This window comes from Canis aureus, chromosome 10, assembly GCF_053574225.1.
Source record: "Canis aureus isolate CA01 chromosome 10, VMU_Caureus_v.1.0, whole genome shotgun sequence".
In the NCBI taxonomy this organism is placed as follows: Eukaryota; Metazoa; Chordata; class Mammalia; order Carnivora; family Canidae; genus Canis; species Canis aureus.
In genome coordinates, this window is record NC_135620.1 from 56,445,668 (window position 1) to 56,468,938 (window position 23,271).

Consider the following 23,271-nt stretch of genomic DNA (forward strand, 5'->3'; position numbering starts at 1 on the left):
TGTGAGCAGGAGGTTGAACCAGGTCTCATTAAGTACACGATTGCACCTGGTCATAAATGCGACTCTGGGCCAGCACCTATTCCACAAGCTTACACCAAGTGCTTACTCTGTCCAGCACGATCTCTGCCAGTCGTCTTTACGTGCCACCGAAGCCTCACAATCCCATAAAGGAGGCCGTGGGGTGACCCTCTTTTTAGATGAGGAAGTGGAAGCTGAGGGGTTTAGCACGAGGCTCGTTTGGACTCAGGTTCTTCTGTGCATACACTAGGGCCCAGAAAGGGGGCCAAACTGACAGAGCATCTAATCACACCTCAGGAAGCCTCAGGAGCCCAGAGCAGTTCAGCAGCTGCTGAACAAGTGCAAACACCCTACTTCTCTGCTGGATCCACCAGGGCTTCTCTAGATCAGATCCCAGATCCCAGATCCTGGGCCTTTTAAGAAATCTAGTTTGGGTTGGTTCTATTCTGGGTGTGAGGTTGACCTCTGGTGGCCACTCTGTTAGTCAATTTGCTCAGGTTAGTCATTGATTTAAAAAAAAAAAAAAAAAAAAAAAAAGGCTCAGGTGCCGGTTCTGGGCAGATTGTGGGAAAAGAGAAAAAGAGAATTGAATGAAACAGTCCCTGCCCTGCAGGAGCTCACAGCCTGGCAGGGAGGCCATTCTCAGAAGAGGAGAAAAGTCTGTGATAAGTAGAAGCACAGAGACCATGAGATCACAGAAAGAAAGGAATAATGCGAAGCCCACACTATATTTATAAGGCACCTCCAATATCTATGATCTCATGTAGTGCTTCTAACTACCTTCAAGGTACTTGTTATTGGCATTCCACTTGCTAAGTAAATGTGGAGGCCCAGAGGTGTTCAGCCAGTGAGTGGAGCCAGGGTTCCAGCTCAGGGCTCCTGACTCTCTCCTGCACCTGGCTCGGCCCAAGGGACAGGCCCAGAGGGAGGGACGTGGGATCTGCTGGAGGAGAAGGAGGTAAGCAAGCAGAGAGAGAGGAAGTGTGTGTGTGTGTGGGGGGGTGTAGGAATGGTGTGAGGAAAGCAGAAACCTGGGAGGAGGCAGATGCTGCATTGTAAAGGGGCTAGAGGCCCTGCAAGGAAGTCTCGGGCTGTCCAGTAATGGGAAGCCAGGAGGGCTTCCCAAGGAAAGTGATAGGATTGTATTTTGGTTTTTAAAGCTGGTTATGCTTCAGTGGGAGGATGGGTTGAGGGGTCGACCTGGAGCTGGTTGCTACGGCCAATGCCAAAGTGATGCTGACCTGAGCCTGGTGTGAGGATGGGCAGTAGATCCTCCACCCCAGAGGTGAGCTATTCCAGGTGCTGGGACACGGCAGGGAACAAAACATGAGTCCTGTGCACTCTCCCTGATGGGGCACGCTGACCACAAGTAAGATAAGTGAAACATTTAGTCCATCGGGTGGATAAGGTTCTTGTGGAGAAAAGTCCTACTGGGAAGGAGAATATGGAACATGGGTGGGGCAGGAGCTGTAGTTTTCAATAAAGTGCTCAGAGATGGTTTTACTGAAGAGATGACAAAGAACTGAAGAGGTATGGAAGTGGCAGGTGCAAAGGGCCTGAGACTGGAGCACCTCTGGGGATTCTGGGAACACAAAGCCAAGGAGCCAGAGTGGAGTAAGAAAGGGCTAGAGATGGAGGTAGAGAGGTAGAGGGTCTGGGGTAGGGGCACATGGAGCTTTGAAGGTCACTGTGCCAATTGGGGCCTTTACTCTGAATGATGAAGGAGCCACCGGAGGGTTGTGAACAGAGCAGTGACATGATCTGACACATTTTAAAAGGATCACTGGAGCTGCCTTGTTGACAGCAAATTGCAGGGATGACAACATAGCTCCATTCTGATGAGAGTGCATGGAGAATGAGAACTCCATAAAGGATGCCAAGGAGAAGCAGCTGAGAAGCCAAGAAGGAAGACCTGAGAGAGCGAAGTCAAGAAGCCTAGGATGGCAGGAGTTTGCAAAAGGAGGGAGCCATAGGCAGAGTCAAGTGGTTCCGAGAAGTCAGGTAAGAGGACTGGGAAGCGTCCCCTGGCTGAAGCCCTGGGTCCCTGGAGACTTGGAAAGGGCAGTTCGTGTGGAAGGGTAGGGACAGAAGCCAGACCACTGTAGGTTGAGAGCACCACTAAATGCCCCTAAGCCCCAAAGGTCTGTACATTGATCCCAGAGTTGGAAGACCTTGGAAGGAAAGCAAGAAGGCACATTATGAGGGCCTCGGAGAGCCTCTGGTCTTCCCACTCACTTAAGCAGAGGGGTGGACCGAGTAACCAGTGCTAGACCACAGGGCTCTGCGGTGCCTGAGTGTGGCCTGGATACAGGTCTCCTGGCCCCCAGCCATGTACTCTTCCCACGTGTCCCAGTGTGACACGAGTGCCACAACAAACAAGCCCCCAAGTCGAGGGGGTCAAAGCAACAACTGTTTATTTCTTGCTTAATCTTGGTTAAGCAATTAACCAATGGTCAATCAGGGTTAATGATTAATCATGGCCAATTGGTTAATTTCTTACACTAATCTAGTGCAGGTGCCTAGTTAATTGGCACTTGTCTTCCACATGGAGATTCAGAAGCACAGGTTCCTTGCAGCTGGTGGCTACCGTCAACAATGGTTCTTAACCATTTTTATGTCCTATATTCCTTTGGGAAGCTAATGAAAGCTACTAGAAAAAACTGCACCTATGCGCATCCACACAAAATTTTGCACACTTTCAAGGGGCTCATAGACCCCATGAAACCATCTATAGAATCCCTAGGGGTCCACAGACCCAAGTGAAAACCCTTGTGTGGGGCCTCAGAGACCTCCCTGTCAGGTGGTAATGGGGACGAAAGTGTGAAAGAGGTCCACCTACTTCTTTTTTTTTTTAAATTTTAGTTTTTTGAGAAAGAGAGAATGTGTGTGAGCAAAGAAGAGAGAGCAAAGAGGGAGAGAGAGACTCTCAAGTGGACTCCCCATGGAGGGCAGGGCCTGTCTTGGGGCTCGATCTCATGACCCTGAGATCATGGCCTGAGCCCAAATCAAGGGTTGGATGTTTAACTGAGCCACCGAGATGCCCCTCACTTACTGTTTAAAGCCCTGGCTTCCATTCAGTCCGCTGGCCAAAGTGACCTGACCCAACTGAGGTGCTGGGGGAGGCAGGGAGCTGTAGTTACAGGGACCCGCTGGCACCGTGGAGAGGGCCACGACGTGCAGCGGGCAGCTCGCCCTGACACATCGCGCCGTCAGGCGGGTCTGCACGAGGATTACGGTGTTCCTCACATACATAGTTTTAGACTTTAGTCCTTTCATGGACCATTCGCTCACTCCCTTCCAGCCTCGCTCCTGCTCTTCCTTCCTCCTTACTTCTTTGCCCTCTAAAGTCAGCCCAATTTCTGAGAGCCCTGCTGAAGGCCTGGCTCCCCCGGATGCTTTCTCTGGCTGTTTTAATCTGCCATCTCTGGCCCCTTGGGGCTCATAATGCCCACCTTTCATTTAGTGTTGTTCTGTGATGGCTCTTTTTTGTTAGCATATAATGAAAAAGGTCTGATTTTTTTTTAAAGATATTTATTTATTTGAGAGAGAGAGAGAGAGCACAAGCAGGGGGAGAGGCAGAGAGAGGGAGACAAACAGGCTCCCCACTCAGGAGAACTGGACACAGGGCTCGATCCCAAGACCCTGGGACCATGACCTGAGCTGAAGGCAGACGCTCAATTGACTGAGCCACTCTGGCGCCCCTGGGTCTGATGTTTTGGTCCTACTGGACTGTGTCTTCCACAGACCCCCAGCATGTCTGCTCTGTGTTCCTGTGCCCCTGCCACCAGGCACACTGTCCTCAGCCTCTGGACGCAGTCGCGCCTGAACTCAGAGGTAGCCCGGACTCATAAAGTCCACACTCCAGAGGACAGAGGCCAGTCCCACCCTGCCAAGGCTGGGTAACCACGCTCTCCGGTCCTGCCCTGGGTGACAGGTTCCACCTCTCAACGTCATTATTCAGCTCCAGACACCAGGCCACTTTAGCCTCCCTCAATTAATTAAAATATCACATAATAAAAATTCTCTGATTTAATGTTCAGGAGACCCTGGCAAAGGCTGGGAACGAGGAAATTCATTAGAGGGGACTGTTCACTGTCGATTGATTTGCTCGTTCTTATTAAATTTTCCTGTGTCATCCATCCCTGGGGGAGAAGGGAGGGCAATGTTTTTTAAAGACATAGAATTAATTTTACCATAAAATTCGAAGGAAAAAAAATCCATTTTGACTAAAAATCAGGCTTTTTGTATAAGGTGGGAAGTGGGTACATTTGGGATTGAACATTGTCTTTCGAATGATCTCCCTTAAGCCCAGTTATAACTCATTTAGCAATAGGAGACTGAGATTCAGGCTGCCCACCTCCTGCAGCTTCAGGTCCAACCTCCTTGGATGGCAGTGAGGGGTGTGGCTGAAAACCACTGTCCCCCACCTGCCACTACAGCTCCAGGCATCTACCGCAGGTCAACACTCCCCTTCACAAGCTACCCTTCACTTCTCCACCCCTGCTCCTTTCACATGCTCTTGCCCTAGCTCAGAGTTCCCCATACCTACTCCAATCCCCAGCTCAGATGCCTCCTCTTCCAGGAAGTCTTCTCTAACTTCCCTCTGAGCTGATCACAAAGCAGACACCTTGTGCTGCCTGGCAGGACTGTAACCTCATCCCACCCCTCCCCACTTGAGTCTCATCTGAGGGCCCAGGTCGCACCCACCGTTTTTTTTTTTTTTTAAACAACAACATTTTATTTATTTATTCGTGAGAAACACACACAGAGACAGAGAGAGAGGCAGAGACCTAGGCAATGGGAGAAGCAGGCTCCATGCCGGGAGCCCGATGTGGGACTCGATCCCAGGACTCCGGTATCACTCTCTGAGCCAAAGGCAGACGCTCAACCACTGAGCCACCCAGGCGTCCCGCCACCCATCTTCATATTGCCAGTATCTGCATCCTTCTGGCCTCTTGAAAACACCACCCTGTGTGCAAGTGGGAGATGAAAGAGGGCACAGGTCTCTGAGTGACTGAAATACTAGGATGAGTATCCAGTGGGAGATACAAGTTCTGAGGGAGTTAGAAGGATCAGGTCGGCAGGAGGCAATTAGCACTAGTTAAACACTGTGAGCAAGGCTTCCAGGTGGGGCTGTGACCAGAGCCCAGGTGTGAGGGGAGAGGAGGATTCGGATCAAAGCTGATGTGGGCAAGAAAAGGGCAAGGGGTGTCAGGGGCGTTGGAGACGTATCTGAGGGACCTGCTCCCACCCACAGTAGTATTCTAAGAACAGAGAGACCACCAAGACTGTCCTTAAAAACATTTATTTTCAGGTGCAGGGGTCATGTGACATCATACCATTTATAAAAACAGAGCAGAAGACACAGGCTCTGGGGGCATCATGTTTCTGAAGGGCAACAGCCATAGGACAGTCCTCTCGGCCTTGGGGACGGAGGGGGGAATGTCTCTGGACTCTCCTAGTTGAAAAGTCATTAGGTTGGAACCATCCTGTTAATCTGTCTTTTTGGTTTTGGTGAAAATTTCAGAGAGTGCTAGATGATCACTATTATTTTGCACATCATTACAACATTCACCCAGCCTCCTGCGGTTTTGATGTTTAGCTCTGCCAACCAAGCGTTCCGTCTGCCCCCCTGCTCTTGGCATCTAGACCCAGCTATCCAACTGTGACTGGGCAAATGGGAGGGGAGTCAAGCGATCTCACTGAATGCATTTATCAGCAGATGTGCGATTGTTCTAGTACCTTCTCCAGGGCCAAAGCATCCGTACTTCTCCTGACAGTTTCGCTAAGTGCCTTACCAATTCTTCTCACTATTCAAATCACAGAAGACTTAGCTGCAGACCTTGGATAAGAAACCCCCAAGGTGGGGTGGGGAGAGAGGAGGGGTTGCAGAGTAGGGGGGATGTGAGCGGGTTCCCCTGCAGCCCTGACCTCCAACAGACACGCACAGCTTCCAGTTAATCTGTTTCAGCTCTGATCTTATTCAAAGAAAGGGGTTCTGATGTTTTAAAGTTTGCAAACCACCCATCTAGTGTCATTTCCTTCTTATTGAAATGAGGAAACCCGGGTCCAGAAGGTGAAGGGGACTTGCTTGCAGTTGGGCAGCAAGCCAGGGATGAATTCCCAAATGGACCTCATGTTTCTGGATTCCCAGGCCATGCTCCTGCCATGTAGTACATCAGGGTGATGCCACCCCAGTGTTTCAGAGATGGAATGGCCAGGCTCAAAGGCAAAAAACTTAATTCCAATTCCAAAAAGGATTCCAGAATGTAATGCCCAGCGGGAGTGGCATGGGAGTGTGCTATAAAAGCTGAGCGGGACGGTGCTAAGAATCCCTGGAACCCCCAGAACCTTCCATTATGTAGCTATGAGAAGCAGCACCATGGCAGGGGAGGGGGCCCAGGAGGGCCAAGTGCCCAGAGTTCTGGTCCTTCTCTGAGGCCTTCAGTCCTTAGGTCGGTACCTCCCTCTCTGAGCCTGGTTCCTTCATCTGCAAAGAGGGGGCGGGGCCCTGCCTGCCGTCCTGGAGATGGAGGGACCACAGACAGAGAAGCGCTCAGGAGCTTGAAGGACTAGACACAAGGGAGATCCCAGTCCTGACTTAAAAAAATTTTGATCACCTAAGGGATCTATTTTTTCACCCACATATTAAATACTCTTCCCATTAAAAAAAGAAAGAAAGAAAAGAAAGGAAAAGTAAGAAAGCAAGCCAGCCCGCCTTATTCCTAGGTAAGGTGAAAACATCTCCAAGTAAAATTATTTTGTTACACTATAATCCCAGAGAAAGAAGCATCTGACCCTGTTTCCTCCATTTGATGTCCAGAAGCCATTGCCACCTGGTTAGAAAGTGCTGGGCTTGTTGACAAGGGGACATCTTGGTCCCCAAACATCCAGCCAAGGGGCTCCCGAGTTAGGGAACGTGTCCTACCCAGGGCTCCATCTCTTTAAAGCGGGAAATGGCAGGAAAGGGAGCGCCGAGGCCAGCTCCACAGCCTTGCAGCTGTTTTTTGAGGGACTGCCACATAAAAGGAATGCTAAGACTCTGCCTCTTGTATTTTTCCACAGGACCATTTCACTAGAATGACACGGCTCGAAGGGACCCAGGAACATTTAGTCCAAACACCAGGTTCCCAGGTGAAGAAGAAAAGGCCCAGAGAGGGGAAGGGCCTGTCCAGGCCACACAGCATGTCAGAGAAAGGCAGAGGACAGTACCCTACCCCCTCCTCCTACAACTCACGCTAATCAGTCACGGACAAATGAAGTAAAGACTCATGGATGACACAGGCCTGGTCCCAGCCCTTTAGAATTACGAATACACCACCAGGTGACCTTCCCTGGGAGGGATTAATTACAAAAGAATTCTCACAGAGCAATTCATTTCAAAAGTATAAAAAAGCCACATGCAGTCTGGTTTCCCAATGCCTGTCCTGCTAAAAACTACATCTGCATACGAATCTAGTTGGCATCTAGTTTGTAAAAACATATAAAAGGGGTCATCTACAAACACAGGTTTCTCCAAATCTTCACAAAGAAAACGATCCATGACGACTTTTCCAATATCCTGTCATCAATGTTTCTAAGACCCTGGAAGGAAAGAGAGAAAAGCATGAGATGAAAGAAGCTGCTTTGTCATAATCAACTACGTGGTAAATGGAAGTGGGGGAAATGATCCTGAACTCTAAATCATCCTGGCAAGGGGTAGTGCTGGTGAGGACCAGAGGGGCACTGGGGGCATGCAAAAGTGCACGTGGACCACTGGGTGGACATTGCAGGGAGGCAGGATCCAGCTGAACATAAGGAAGAACTTTCAACTACGGGAAAATCCAAAGATGGATGTCAGTGGTAGTGAGCTCCAGATTACTGGAGGTATGTAAGCAAGAGCTGGCCAGTACTGCATGTTGCAGGGGAAAATGAAGAACTGCGTGGCGATGGTCTTAAAGTTTCATGGTGCTTTGTAGCTCCCTTTTGAAAACTCATCTGTAATAGACTACATTCATAGCCTGGTACCATGGTGTGTGTGTGTTTTTGAAAAATATATACATTAAAAATTGTATATATATTTAAAACATGAAATATATAGAGAGGCACACACACAGATGTACACACATATATATGCATACGAGTCCTGACATGCGACATAATAACATATAACAACAGGCATCCATAGAAAACAAAGATCCATCTCCTGCCTGAATTCCTACTTGACGATTTCCCACCTTCTATTTCCCTCCCGTTTCCAGCAGCTCTAACTACTTCATCCACCACCACTTCCTTGATGCCACTCACCCCTGCTCTCCCGGGTTCTTTTTTTTTTTTTAAAGATTTTACTTATTTATGAGAGACAGAGAGAAAGAGAGAGAGAGAGGCAGAGACATGGGCAGAGGGAGAAGCAGGCTCCATGCAGGGAGCCCGATGCGGGACTCGATCGTGGGTCTCCAGGATTATACCCTGGGCCGAAGGCAGGCGTTAAACCACTGACCCACCCAGGGATCCCCTTGTGATTTTGTTCTACCTGGTTCTAAGCCGATTCTCTCGCCTCAAACTGGTGCACGCCCCTCGCTTCCTTAACACTGCACTTCTTGTATCTTAGTGACATTCACTGTTTTGCTTTTCTGTGCAACCCTGCAGACCCGATGTACTGCCTGTGCACAGAAGGTACACCCCGACAGTGGCTAAATATGAAAGAATATGGATGACAAGCACAGCAAAGTCCTGCGTGCCTGGCCCCGGGGCTCCTGTGACAGGAGCAGGGTCCTCTACCCCACCGATGCTGGGCGTGGCTGGACGTAAGCAGACGTGACATATGCCACATCCGAGCAGAATCTTTATTTATTTATTTTTTAATTTTTAAAAAATTATATTTATTCATGAGAGACAGAGACAGAGACAGAGAGAGAGAGAGAGGCGGAGACACAGGCAGAGGGAGAAGCAGGCTCCTTGCAGGGAGCCCGACGTGGGACTCGATCCCGGGTCTCCAGGATCGCACCCTGGGTTGGAGGCGGTGCTAAACCGCTGAGCCACCCAGGCTGCCCTGAGCAGAATCTTTAAATGAGATTGTGTACCTGGCTCAGTGTCTCGCACACTCCCTCCGCCACAAGAATGGACATAGTCCACGCTGGGGCTGCTCCTCCCGCTGGGTGCCAGGATGACAAGACACATGGCGCAGAGCCACAGCCAGCCGAGTGGCAGCCATGACAAGGAACGTGAGCAAGACATACACGTTGGTGGCTGTGCACCAGCGGGCTCTGGGGTTGTTATGCAGCAAAAGCCGGCTAATTAAGGGGCTGATTTCCTAGGTTCATGGCCCACCTGTCGGCAGGGGACAGACAGATGCAACCCCAGCTCTCACCCGGGGGGGCAATAAGGACTGAGAGCCCTGGGGCCAGGGGAGATGCAGATTCTCCCGGACGCGCTACTGAGCACGTACGGTTTTGAGGACAGCAGGTACAGCCTGGAGACAGCAGAGCTGCCCGCCAGCAAGAACCTGGGGACAGACAAATGACGCTCAGACTGTCTCTGCTGTGGGCACATCGTCACACTGCTCTCTGTGCAGGACTTGAAGGAAATATTCTCTTCTGCTTCAGAAACAGGAAAAAAAAAACCCAACCCTGGTCTTCCCCACCTATGGACACCCACAGAGTTCACAGCTCTTGAGTTTGCACACTGTGTGAGAAGCCCAGAGTGGTACATGTGTTGAACTAGAGTCTATCTGCTAATTGCAATATGTTCCTACTTCCGTTTGGTATTCCTCTGGTTTCCTTGATTTATATATTTTTTCCTCTTTGTTATTAGACATCTTATTTTATAGAAGAGTTTATTATTTTTAAAAAGCGTATTCATGAGAGACACACAGAGAGAGGCGGAGACACAGATAGAGGGAGAAGCAGGCTCCCTGCAGGAGCCCGATGCGGAACTTGATCCCAGGACTCAGGGGTCACGCTCTGAGCTGAAGGCGGATGCTCAACCCCTGAGCCACCCAGGTGCCTCGTTGCTGTATGCCACCTCGATCTCTTGTGACACAGGTGTATAAATACCAGAAATGACTTAGACCACGTACATTACTCCATCACATGCGGTCGTCTGGAGCTGGGAGGCGGGGCGCGTTGTATTTACTCAGATCTATAACTGTCACTGTGCCCTGGGACTGGGCCTCCCCAACCGCGTTGGCTGAATGGCACAGGTACACACCCTCGTCTTCCTTTCTCAGTGGGTTGATCTAGAAACAAAACAGGGAAGTTTCTGTAGTTACGTATGGCTTATTTAGTTCCTAATGATATGTCTGAACACTGATTTTTCAAAATCAGCTAGAGCTCGTTATTCCTCTTCTTGGCTTGGGTAACCCTAACCCTAACCCTAAAGAGTTAAATTTTATTCTCTGTACCTTCTCTCTTGGGGCTCTCATTTTAATGGTTCCTTTGCATTCCCACCATTAACTGTGGGCTACCCGGCCCTTTTATTGAAGGTGATAGGTATACAACACAAGGAAAATATTGCAAGTTAAAAGAAAACTCTACTGACCAAAGAATGACTCGTAAGTGCTTTCAGTGGAGACAGCCTTACAAAATAACACGAGGGATAACATTTTCCTCTACCCTTTCATGTGATAAACAGGAATGTGCTTGATTTGAAAAAGCCATGGACCCGATGGCAGTCTAAGTGTCTGGGCCGGGTGGAGGAGTCACCAAACCTTGCAGAGATGGGAGTGAAATGAGGTGGACACTGTCCGGGAGCAGCCTGTCCTCGAGCCCCGGAAGAGCAGGCCCACACCGGCTCTCTACTCTCTTGCTTTCTCTTGGTAGAAACACCTCTGTCCACCACGGGTCACTCTGCAGACTGGGCAGGTGTTACGCACAGCACTTCGTTTTGAACTCACGCCTATCGTGGGGGAAGGGGGGGCATCATCATCCTGATATTGCAGGAGACTGGCAGGTAAGTCACAGACTACTGGGTCACAGGGCCCCTGGATCGTGTGTAGTCCAAAGCCCTCCTCGTACAATTGTGAACCTGAAGCTCAAGGGTAGAGTGACTAGCCCTACACGCATCCCTGTCCCGTCACTCCCTCACTCTTTCAAATACAGTGTGTTCCTGTGACTTAGCGAAACTGCTTGCAAGTGGCACAGGAGAGCCCGGCGGGGGTGGGCGTGGGGCACCAGTGTGCTGACTTCCCTCTTTATCAGCCACATGGTCTTGGGCGAGTGTTTTTTTTTTTTTTTTTTTTTTTTAAAAGGATGGTCTTTTTTTTTTTTTTTTTTTTTTAAATTTTTATTTATTTATGATAGTCACAGAGAGAAAGGCACGCAGAGACACAGGCAGAGGGAGAAGCAGGCTCCATGCACCGGGAGCCTGATGTGGGATTCGATCCCGGGTCTCCAGGATCGCGCCCTGGGCCAAAGGCAGGCGCCAAACCGCTGCGCCACCCAGGGATCCCTTGGGCGAGTGTTATTAGCCTCCTGTGGCTGCTGTAACTAATCACCACATACTTCATGGCTTAAAACAACACAAATTTATTATATTTAGTTGTTTTTTTAAAAAAAATCTTATTACAGATTTTATTTATTTGTTTTTTTTTAAAGATTTTATTCATTTATTAGAGAGAGCACACATAAGCGGTGGGGAGGGGAGAGGGAGAGGCAGATTCCCCGCTAAGCAGGACCTTGGGATCGTGACCTGAGCCAAAGGCAGATGCTCAACCCTCTGAACAACCCAGGCGCCCCTCAAGATTTTATTTTTAAGCAATCTCTTTGCTCAATGTGAGGCTTGAGCTCGCAACCCCAAGAGATGGAGAGTCACACACTCCACCAACTGAGCCAGCCAGGCGCTCCTATATTTAGTTCTTGAGGATAGAAGGTATCACCAGAGCTGCCTTCTTCCAAGGAGTTCTAGGGGAAAATCCATGTCTTGCCTTTCCCATCCTAGAGGTTGCCGGCATTCCTTGGCTTATGGCTCTCCTCTTCCATCTCTGAAGCAGGAGATGGTGGCTCACATCTCCCCTATGCTGGCATCACTCTGGCTCCTTCCCTCCTGCCTCCCTCTTCAGCATTTATTTTTATTATTATTATTTTTTACAATTTTATTTATTTATTCATGAGAGACACGCAGAGGGAGAAGCAGCCTCCATGCTGGGAGCCTGATGTGGGACTTGATCCCAGCATTCTGGGATCACGCTCTAAGCCAAAGGCAGACGTTCAACCACTGAGCTGCCCAGGCATCCCCCTCTTCAGCATTTAAAGGGCTCTTGTGATTATACTGGGCCCACCCAGATCATCCAGGATAACTCCCTTATTAAAGTTGGGTCATGAACACCCTTAATTCCATCTGCAACCTTAAGCCCCTCTTGCATATAACAGATCCTCAGATTCTGGGGACTGGGACGTGGACAGCTTTCCGGGGCCATAATTCTGAATACCACTGAAGGTCACTTATGTTCTCAGGGGTTAAACTTCCCTCACAGTTATCGCAAGTTCCAACGAGAAAATGATAAGAACAGCTCTGAGGGGACGCCTGGGTGGCTCAGCGGTTGACGATCTGCCTTTGGCTCAGGTCATGATCCTGGGGTCCTGGGATCGGGTTCCACAACCGGCTCCCTGCTATCCCTCTGCCTATGTTTCTGTATCTCTCATGAATAAATGAATAAAAATCTTTAAAAAAAAACAGCTTTGAAATGTGTAATGTGCTATAGAAATATAAGCAGTACTTTATAAGGGCCAGTCAATAATAGCCAGTAATCCTAAACAAATGAGATACTCACCAAAATCCAGGCTGTGGCCTCGTGGTCAGAAGGGCCCCCTCGCACCTGCACAGCTATATTGACATGGTCCCCAGGCAGGTCCTCCAGCACCCGGGTACCCTCAGGAGACTGTGTGACCTGGAGAGGACAGAAAAACCACGGGTGGTTTAGAAAAAGCATCCTTACTGTCTGACTCAAAGGCCATATCCTAGCACCTCTTATTCCTAGTAAAAATACGTCAGTGGCTTTATAAACCTACGTGCCTGTGCAGACAGCGCCCCCTGCTGGACAGTAACGACGCCGACACCACCGTTATCCCACAGAAGTGGTTCCGAGTTTCGTGACCCTTCCGGGGCTGTTGAGCTGGGTGCACAAGCTATGCTATGACCCACGCCAGTCTCTCAAAAATTGATCTGCAGGAAGATCTAGTTTTGGAATAGGATTTGGAGAGTCTTTCTAAAACCCAGATCCCGTGAAGTAGGCTCTAACTTCATTCCAGTGCATCTAGGCTAGATAAAAGGCAAACTTTCTGGACAGCTGAGGGGCCGAGGGAGCAAATGGCACAAGGAAAAGCTGGCTACTCCCCCTCTCTGGGGAGAGCTCCGGGGTAAAAGTTCTGAGGCATATACACTTGGAGGTAGAAGAGTGACATGTACGGTATCTTTTTTTAAACCATCCATTCCACAGATACAGACATACAAGTACACAGATCTCTCTCTCTCTCTCTCTCTCTCATACACACACACACACACATGCACACACACACACACACACACACACACAGAATTCTTGGACATAAATACCTTCCTCCACGTGATGACAGGGGTGGGCACAGCCCTCACCTCACAGGACAGGTACACCTGTGCCCCGGTGACGTTGTGAACACTCCGGGGTGGAATGATGACCACAGGAGCTGGAGGAAGAAGACAAGGGATGACAAGGGGTCACGACCTTTACCCTGCCCGCAGCCCCACGCAAGGGGAGCGGCAGCAAGGAGCTGCCACCAAGAGCTCGCTCGCAGGCGAATCCCGGTTCCCTCAGACCTGGAGGGCCGCCTCCGTGCTTCCTCGCCCATCGCCTTTGTTCTACCAACAGCAACACAGGGATCTGGAGAGGAAAGGCGACTTCCCAAATCCGCCACCAGAGCTTGGGGCTCGCCACCCCCGTGCCCAGGGCCCCTTCCGGGACCCGGCTGCCATCTGCTCACGGAGGGGCTGCTGTCACCTCACCGACGCCAAGCCTTCTAACAGATGGGCTTCTCTCCTTGCACGTGGAGGGCGGTTCAAAGACTAGGCCGAGGGAACAGCTGCACTCCCGAGCTGAGACCCCCTGCGGGCCCTTCCAGACGCTCGTTTGCATATCACAGACTCCAGACTCCACGGGCCTCCCCTCCCCACAGCCTCCTGGCCTCCTGGGGCAGAGCTCAGGCACCGAAGCCCCTGCACAGGGTCTGAGGACACCCCGAGAGGGGCGACCTCCCGGGACCACCCTACCCAGGCAGTGCCACTCTAGGCTGCCAGAACATTACAGGAAAGGCGGGGGGAGTGCTGGCTGGCTGGGCCCGAGGCCATGGGGTATCCGAGTCGGAAGTACTTAGCTGGCACTCCACACTGCCCTCCTCTCAGTGCCCTCCACGTGCTCTGCTCGCAATGGCGCTAAAAGAATCAAGTCCGGCCACCTCAGCTTCCAGGCCCTGCACCCAGGCCCTCGACGGACCTGCCCGCACTGCCTGCCTCCCCTTTGCTTGGCATGCATGACCCGCCAAGTCCATAGGGGACAGCTCCCCATCCCGCAGGACCTGGAGGGTGTGTGTCTGAGTCCAGGACCAGGGTGTCTGCACCCCTCTGATCTGCTGGATGACAGCCGGCAGGCAGTCCAGGTGCTTCCCCTGGCCTCACCTGGCCTTGACAGCAGCGGGACTCACCCCTGCATCCGGCCCAGCAGCGTCTCGGACAAGATGCAGTGCAGAGGCCCAGTGAGGACAATGCTCCCTGCTAGGGCTGTTGAGCTGATCTTACCCTGGGATGAGTGTGAGAGTAGTGGTTTAAGTTACCAGGACATATAAGTGGGCATCAGGAGCAGGTCTGGTAAACAGAGGACTGGATGAAGAAACACATGGCAAAGAAGGAGCAAACAAACTGCAGGGTTTATGCTCCCGGGGCTTTGCCTTGTGACTCATGTGTTCTCCTGGAGAGGGACGGGGCCCTCGCCTGTCTGGGTGCAGCTGCAATAAAAAAGGAGAGCCAGGGGAGGGAAGAAGGCCGCAGGAGGAGGGGGAGGGCCAGAAGTGAAAGGGCACAGAAATAAGACTGGTCTGGCCCCTGCACACAGACTTGTCAAGCTGGTACCAAAAAAAAAAAAAAAAAAACCTCCGGAAAATTGTCTTAGAACCAGAGTTTCAAACCGGAGGGCCCCAACTCCCCCAAGATCCTGTGCCTAACCATCTATGATGTGTTCAGTTTAGCATCCACTTGCATGCCTCCAGTGACAGAGAGCTCACTACCTATAGAGCCAGGCCTTTCCATCATCCTAGGAGAGCCCTGCTGGTAAGAAAGTTTGTCTTCACCTGGAGCTAAAACTCACCTGCTTGTAAATCCCACATGTTGATCGTAGGGCTGCTTCACTGGAGCCCTATAGCTTCCTGGGTGCCCCATGGGCCTCTGTGGAATACAGACACTAACATCCCTACCCCCTCCCCCACTGCTTTCTCCTCCCTCAGCCTCATCAGCCCGCTTCCTCAGTTGTGCCCATTTGATTGCTTTCCAAGCACCATGGCTCTACCCACAACGCTGAGTGCAGCCAAAGTGCCCTTGTTGAACCAAGGTCCTAGGCTTCTAACATTGTCAGAAGCATCTCAGCCACCTGCAAACTGCCACAAAGAACCACAACACCCCTCCTCTCCAGCAGGGGCCCCATCTGCAACATGACAAAGAGAGTCTAATTTATCCGCACCCTCCCACCAACATCCCCTCCCCTGGAGCCCAACACTCCTCAAATAGCTCGCTGGGGGAACAATCAGAACCGTATCTTATTCCAAAGCCCTCAATGGATTCCAAAGGGACACTCAATCAACATGTTTTACTTTCATTCATGTAAAGTCATAAATTTTAAATGAGATTTCATCAATCTCTCTCATGCCTAAACGAATAAACCAGTAAATCACATTTCAACGTTCTCTTGCCTCAAATTTTCCCTCTCCCTCTTTTGAAGACTGTCGTGGAAACAGTGTCTTTGCTACTGATCTTGTGGCAGAAAATATCACTTCCTTGACAAAGGAGTCCCCGGCTTTTGATGATAAAGTAAGGTTCACATTTTTATTTATTTTAAAATTTACATACAGCACATTTAATCCTTGTGAAGTGCAACTCTCGAGTTTTGACAAATGCCTATGGTAGTGTAACCACCACCACAACCAAGATTTAGAAGAGTCCAGTTACTGCAAAAAATTCCCTCATGTTGCTCTTTGTCACGGAATCTGGTTTTAATATTAACCTATCTGATTTTTAATTTAAAATATTTTTATCCATCATAGCTTCTCATAATCAGCCACCACCATCATCATAGTAATAATGGTAATAATGCCACCATCTAACTCAGAGAGCTTGCTGTGTGCTAGGCACTCTAGTCTGCTCCCAGGGATTAACTCATTCCATCTTTGCAGAAATTTCATCAGCTGTGGAGCTAGCTAGGGCTACCCAGGCTTAAATGGTTGGGTGAGACTTTGAGCCCAGGGCTCTGGTTCTGAGCTTTGCCCCACAGAGTCTTGTCCTCTACTTGGATGACACTTCCCTGTACACTACTCCTTTCATCCTTAAACCTACTCTTCTAAGCAGGTGCTTCTATCCCCATTCTACAGATGAGATAAACCAAGGCTCAGCAAGGTGAAGGGCCTGGAGGAACAGGGACTCAAACCCAGGCACCCTGATCCCATCAACTGTCCACTGAGTTTTAAAGTGAAACATATGTGGTCTGTATGGACTCCATTCCAGAATATGAAAGAGCTCCTTAGGGATGCATTGAGGATCCCTAAGACAATCCCCAGGTTCAGTGATTTGCTAGGACAACTTACAGGCCTCAGCAGTTTTACACACGGCTATGATTTGTTACAGCGAAAGGAGACAAAGCAAAGAGCAAAGGGAAAAGGAGCTCATAGGGTCAAGAGGGAAAACCCGGCATGAGCTTCCCAGAGCCTCTCCTGGTGGATCATACAGGACACAACTAATCCCCCAAAAGTGAATGGTGACAGCACGTGTGAAATGCCATCTGCCAGGGAGGCTCCCTAGAGACTCCATGCCCGGGAATTTTGTTGGGGGCAGGTCACCTGGGCACCCTCTGCTTGACCAAAATTCCAGGGCCCCAGAAGAAGAGCAGGCGTGCAGCATAAAGCGGGTTGTTTGTACGGTTTAGGCATCAGTGTGAAAATGGCAGGAACCTTCCTGAAATCCAAGTTCCCGGACACCAGCCATGGTCAACCTGACCAGAGGCCTTTCTAAGGTAAGGATAAGTCCCAGGCCTGCTCTGTTTACTCTCTTCTGCATGGTGGTGGTGGTGGTGGAAGGGGGGAAATCCCTCCAAATCACCCCCAGAGAATAGCTCTTGTGAAGACACTATTAAATGGGTGATATGTCTTTTACACTAGCAGGACATTCCCAATCCTGCTGTCGCCAAGGGCTCATTCGAGTGTGGTGCTGGGGTGCTCCTAACATCATGACTCCTACAGGCAGGATAGACCCAGGTTCAAATCCTGCCTCTGCTACACCTGCAATGCTGTGATGTGGTCTCAATTTCTTCTGTGGTGTCTACTCTCCTTCCTCTCTCCTCTCCTTCCCTCCCCCTAGGCTATTGGGAGGAAGAGCTCCAAGAACCCTTGCAAACCATAAAAGGCAACTGGACGTGGCAGGCTGTGCTGCCCCATGGGGAATCTCTTCCTCAGAAGCGTCTAGCCTGCTCCAGACAGCCTCCTGGCCTCCGGGAGAGCAGGCCTCTAGGTGGGCCCTGCCCAGAGGTTCCAGACCCCACGCCCACAGCCTTCTTTCTGGCCAGCCTGGGGCACAGCCTCTCACCTCGCGATTGCCAGGGCTGCCACACTCCTGGAAGAGCCGGCGCTTTCCTTTCTACCTGCGTTTGACGAAAGTGATGTGGATTTCAGGAGGAAGGATGGTGCCCGGTGGGCCCAGTCTGTGAATGTGCCAGCTTTGTCTCTCTAGCTCTTTCTGGCTAAATACTTGCTTCCTTCTGTCCATGCCAGCAACAGCTCTAGAAAAGCTGGGATGGCACAGATCCACCCATCAGGTAATAGAATAGTCACCCACATGTGCACCCACAGAGGTAGCGCTGGGCATGCATAGAGGGAAACTCAAATGCCCCAGGGTCCCGGTGCCAACCATGGCAGCTTGGGCAAGTCATCAACCATTTCCTCCTTGTCTGCAAATGAAGACAGTCACTGCTACTCGAGTCTGCTCTGGGGTAAAGGGAGAGGATGGATGTGACTGAATTACTAACCATGTGGGTCTATACGAGTGAGAGGGGTCGACAGTATTTTTCTAGTGTGTGGTGATCTGTCCCCCGACACGGTCAACTAGATCTGTCCTTGATGGCTAGAATGAAAGATCTTCCCAAAAGCCTCTGAGGTTCCTTTCAAGTCAATGGTGCCGAGGAAAGAAAGAATATCAAAAGTCGTCCTCCAGGACCCCATCTGCTTGTACAAAGAAGTGCACAACCAAAGAGTTTAATCATCAACGCATTGAACAGCCCTGATAATTTATGCTAATAGTCATGTTAGGATGTGGAAGGAGAAACAGCTTAATCCGGCTCCCCGCAGCCCGTGCCGCACACCCCCTCCCTCGGCATGAAAGGCAGTTGAGCACGAGGCCCCCGTCTTTGTCCCTCTCACAAAGTGGCGCTTGCAGCCTCTCCCGGTTACCTGGTAACACGCGTCTCGCTCAGGCTGCGATTTCTAAGTGGAGCTGGAATGTCAACGGAGGTGGATTTTCTAAGATTCAGGATCTCAAGAGCTCAGTGAAGCTTCAGGGGCCCAGGACCCTGATCCTATCTGATTTAACATTCAGAACTGGCTAGCAACCTGCTGCCCGCAGGATCCCAGTCCCCTCCCCGTGTCAGCAAATGGCCAGGGAGCACGCAGGGAACGACACAGCCTTTTAAAGTAATGACAGCAGCAACGACACCATGTCACTTTACAGCTCGGAACAAAACCATTAACTCAGTACAGAACGAAGCTTCATCCCTCAGCCTGGTGCTCAAGGCCGGCAATGCCCCTGCCCCAAACCTCTCTGGGCCTCACCCCCAGCCCCAGGCACACCCCCTCCCCTGTACCTGCCCAGCAGCCAAGGTTTGCACCCACCTAAGGACCTCCCCAGCCCCCTCTCCCCCCAAGAATTTTCTAAAAGTCCTTCAAGGTTCCTCTCAGATATTTTCCCCTCGTGAAGCTATCCCTGAAGAGAGGAGCCAGCAACAAGCCTTGAGGGAAAAGCAGAAGGTGGATCCAGACCCAGAAACTCTCAAGATTCAAGGGTAGCCAGTTTGCAGCCCCATCCTGATCAGGAGGCCAGTAGGCTAGACGTGCCTGGCTCCGTGTGAAGAGAGCCGGGCAAAGCCGGGCTGAGGCCCCACCTCAGCTAGGAGCTAGCCAAGGAGCTCCATGGAACTCCCTTCTGTGTGCCTCCGTTCTCCTTTCTATTAAAGAGGAGTGAGGGCACCTGGGTGGCTCAGTGGTTGAGCATCCGCCTTCGGTTCAGGTCGTGATCCCGGGGTCCTGGGATCGAGTCCCGCATCGGGCTCCTTGCATGGAGCCTGCTTCTCCCTCTGCCTGTGTCTCTGCCTCTCTCTGTGTGTGTGTATCTCTCATGAATAAATAAATAAAATCCTTAAAAAAAGAAAAGAGGAGTAAGATCTGGCCCAGGGACTGGTGTTCTGAAAACTGCGTAAGAAGAGATGCAAGAGCGATTTTCAACAGTCAAGAATTCCTCATCTAAGCAACAGGGTGAGTCTTCCTTAAATGTGTTAATCAAAGGATTGCTCTTATTGTTAGGTGTTCAGGGGGAGTTTCAGAGAAACTGAAAAAGGAAAAGGTCAGAATTTAAGCCTGCAAATGGTTTCCAGATGCCCCACAGAGGCATGTGTAAGAACCCTTCCCGCACCTTTCGGAACCTGATAAATATTTACGGGGGTCTCATGGTGCTCGCTTGTAGAACGATAGGTGAGCGCCGAGGAGGGGTGATTTTTATTAACAATATTGAAGCAGAACAGCTGCCACTATGACTCAGCCTGTTTCCCTTCCACCCGGGTCCCTAGGGGCATTGTTAAAAAGTACCCCTGCTGTGTCGTCTGAATAAAGGATGGCTTTAGGGAGGCACACAAGGAGATGCCCCCTTCACTGGCTGGGAAAGAGGTCCCTATCCACACCTTCATGCTTCACCAGGACGCGAAGGCAGGGGCCACAAGCACATTTCGGGACGAAAAGAGATGGAACAAGAGTGCCTGAGTCTGTGGCAGATGACATCGTTGCTGGTGGGGAAGGAGAGCTAAATTCTGGGGAGGCCTGATGCCTGTCACTAACGAGATCATTAAAAGCAGTTTCTGACTTTCCTTCCTTTTAGTCCCTTGAACATCTTTACTCTCGGGGCCTGTGCCCGGGGTGGGCCTCAGAGCCCATAGATCAGAGTGGAGGGGCTGTCACATTTACTTGTCATTTGGTAATTTTCAGTGAATTAGGGGTATGGGGTTTCCATCTGCCATCTGGCCGCACTCTGGTAACCATGGCAACCACCACCTGCCTGACTTAACACTATCAAGTCCTGTCCCGAAAGAGCACTACACAGGGTGTCGGGGTCCCGGATGCCCGTCAGGCTTTACTGGTCATCCTGGCTGTGTCCCCTGCGCCCCCACCCCCACCCCAGGTCTTAGTCTCCTCTGCACAATAGCAGATTTGGTCTATGTGTCTTCAGGGTGGCTCTGTCTTAGGAACAGAATATCACTCCAGGGAGAAATAATCTGAGACCATCGGCACCAGCTAGATTCTGGGGACTTGGTCAGCATTTCTTGTGTCTCCAGCATGTGGAGTGAAAGTGTGGCCTGTCTGGAGACAAAGAGAACTGCCTGTGAATTAACTGCTAAGGAAAGCAGATTGTAAAAAGGAGTGATGGGAGCTAGAAGAAGGAAGGAGGCAGGACTGTTTAAATGCCACGGGGCAGAGACAAAGGTTCAAAGTGGAAGGGACCTCAACAGTGGCTCCACCGGGCTGTCGGGGCCCAGAGAGGGTCAGGGACCAGCCCAAGGTCGCTCAGGGAAACCAGCAGCAACTCGGGAAGCACCTGCCAGCTCTTTCCTCCCTTCTTTTTCCTGGAAGCCCCGGCCAGGAATAGCCAACGGTGACTCTCCTGTGCTCCGGGGCTGCTGCAGCCCCCTCAATGGGCAGCACATTGTTTTTGTGTTTCAGAGATAGGAACCTTCCCGCCCCATCCCCAACAACCCTCTGGGTCTCCTGTACTTGAGTGCACGTACCTGGAATGCTTAGGGGGTGGGAAATAATACTAAAAATTACCCAGGGCCTGGAAAAGGTGGACCCCCACCCCCAAGGCTTTCCTGTTGGAGCTAAAGTCATTACACTGATTTAGGCATTTAGGTCTAGACTTGGGTCTGGAGGCCCAGGCCAGAACCCCCAACCAAACTCCTTGGAACTTCCTGGCCACCAGCTCACTCACCAACGCTCCACTGCCCCCTCCAGGCAGTGTAGACGGGGGCAGTTCTCCAAAACCTAATGGGCCATCAGGGTGCTTCACTGGGCATCCCTATACTGATGTTTTTCGATCTATTTTTGTTTGAGTTTTAAAAATTCCATATAGAGTTGGGCAACAATGGCACCCATAGATGACTTTACTGGGATGTTAATAAACCTTAAGTTTCTAGGTACCCAGCAATGAATATACATTTCCATTCCTTTACCCTTCAAATCATATGAGCCTTGGACCTGCGAAATCCAGATCTGGCCCTGATGGCACCATCATCTTTTCAGAGCTTAGGTCCTCAAAGGTCTTAACTGTCCTGGGTGGGAGATCCCTCAGGTCCTCCTACCAGGGTCCCAACCCTGGGGTTCTGGCCCAGTGATTCCCAAGTCCCCTGTCTGGAGTGCCTCCTCCTCCAGCATCTTCACCTTCCCTCCCTCTTCATTCATCAACCCCACCCTGCGCAGATGGGCCCAGTGCCAGTTCTGGGAACTTCCACCCAGTAGGACACCTCCTCCCCCCACTCCCAGTCAGCTGGAGGCATCCAAGGCAGGCTGCGCTAACTGCAGGCCTTCCGGTAGGCAAGTACCAAAAGGGACAGCAGGCTCACCAAAATTCTGCCCAGCGCAGGGGCTTGTGTCTCCATGGGCCTGGCAAGGAAGGGGGCAGGATGTGGATTCCTGTCCCAAGTCTCCTGGAGCACCTGGCCAGGTAAGAAACACTGCTTCTGAAGGGAAAACCGAGGCTCTACCGATCACGGTGCGTGCAGGGCTCCTCTGTTCCACATTCCGGGGGGGGGGGGCGGGGGGGCTGGGGTCCCTATTTCTCCCCCTGCCCCGGCACCGCGGTACGGACGCAGGACTCACCGAATTCGCAGGGGCCGTCGCGCGCCTTGTGCAGGTGGCCGGGGTGCGGGCGGGGCGCGTGCCGGGCGCGCAGGCGCAGCGCGCAGATGCTGGGGTAGGAGCGGCCGTCGGAGCCGCAGACGGCGCCGCGCTGCGCGCACACGCAGAGCCCGGTGCCCTCGGGCGCCGCCCCCGCGGCGCGGCTGGCGCACACCAGGCCGGGGCCGCAGCGCGCGCCCGCCCGCCCTCCGCAGCGCGCGCCCTCGGCGCCCAGGCAGCGCGCGCAGCAGCCGCACTCGTCGCGCGCCGCGATCCCGGGCGCCGGGCAGCTGGCGGGCGCGGGGCAGCGCTCCGGCCGGCACGGGCCGCACGCGGGGAGCCGGCCGGCCGCGCGGAGCCCCAGGCCCCGGGCCAGCGGCGGCAGCAGCAGGAGCAGCAGCGGGCCGAGCGCGGGGCGGCGAGCCATGGTCGGCTCCGGGACGGCCGCCGCGCCTCTGCCTCGCGCTGCGCTCGGCGCGCGCCGCGCCGCCACCCCGCCCGCCTCGCGGCCGCTGATTGGCCGGGCCTGCACCGCGGGGCGCCGCCGCCGGCCTCCCGGGCCGGGACCCGCGCGGCGGGGTGGGCTCGGCCCGAGCGGCGACCCGAGGCCCGCGCCCCTGGACCCGCGGGCCCTGCGGCGGGAGCTCGCCCGAGGTGGCCCGAGGTGGCCCGAGGTCGCCGCGGGAGCGCCAGGACCGGGCGTGCGGGCTGCAGGTCCGTCGACGCTCCCAACAGGATGCGCTTCGTAATTTTAGTTTGCATTTAGGAGTTTTCAAGTTTTGTGTCTTTAAAAAGGGACTATACGGTGTAACACGTCAGAGTTTTTACGAATGGGCGTAATGGTGAAAAGAGTTTCCCTTCCACCCTGTGACCCAGTGTCCCAGCCCAGCCTCGAGAGGCC

At 51.9% G+C, this 23,271-nt stretch overlaps 1 protein-coding gene and 1 long non-coding RNA gene across 2 annotated transcripts; one reads left to right on the plus strand and one right to left on the minus strand.

Annotated features, from left to right (window-relative positions):
- The first annotated feature begins 604 nt into the window (after positions 1-604).
- Positions 605-8,024, plus strand: LOC144322489 (uncharacterized). Its single transcript, XR_013388129.1, has 3 exons — positions 605-976; positions 1,797-2,019; positions 7,084-8,024. It is a non-coding gene; the product is annotated as an uncharacterized LOC144322489 (long non-coding RNA).
- IGFBPL1 (insulin like growth factor binding protein like 1) lies at positions 5,308-22,797 on the minus strand. The gene is made up of 5 exons (XM_077912612.1): positions 22,353-22,797; positions 13,549-13,658; positions 12,767-12,883; positions 10,076-10,234; positions 5,308-7,602 (listed from the first exon to the last, which is right to left on the minus strand). The coding sequence occupies exons 1-4, from the start codon at positions 22,795-22,797 to the stop codon at positions 10,085-10,087; spliced, it is 822 nt and encodes a 273-aa protein (XP_077768738.1). The 3' UTR covers positions 5,308-7,602; positions 10,076-10,084.
- Between the last annotated feature and the right edge of the window lie 474 nt (positions 22,798-23,271).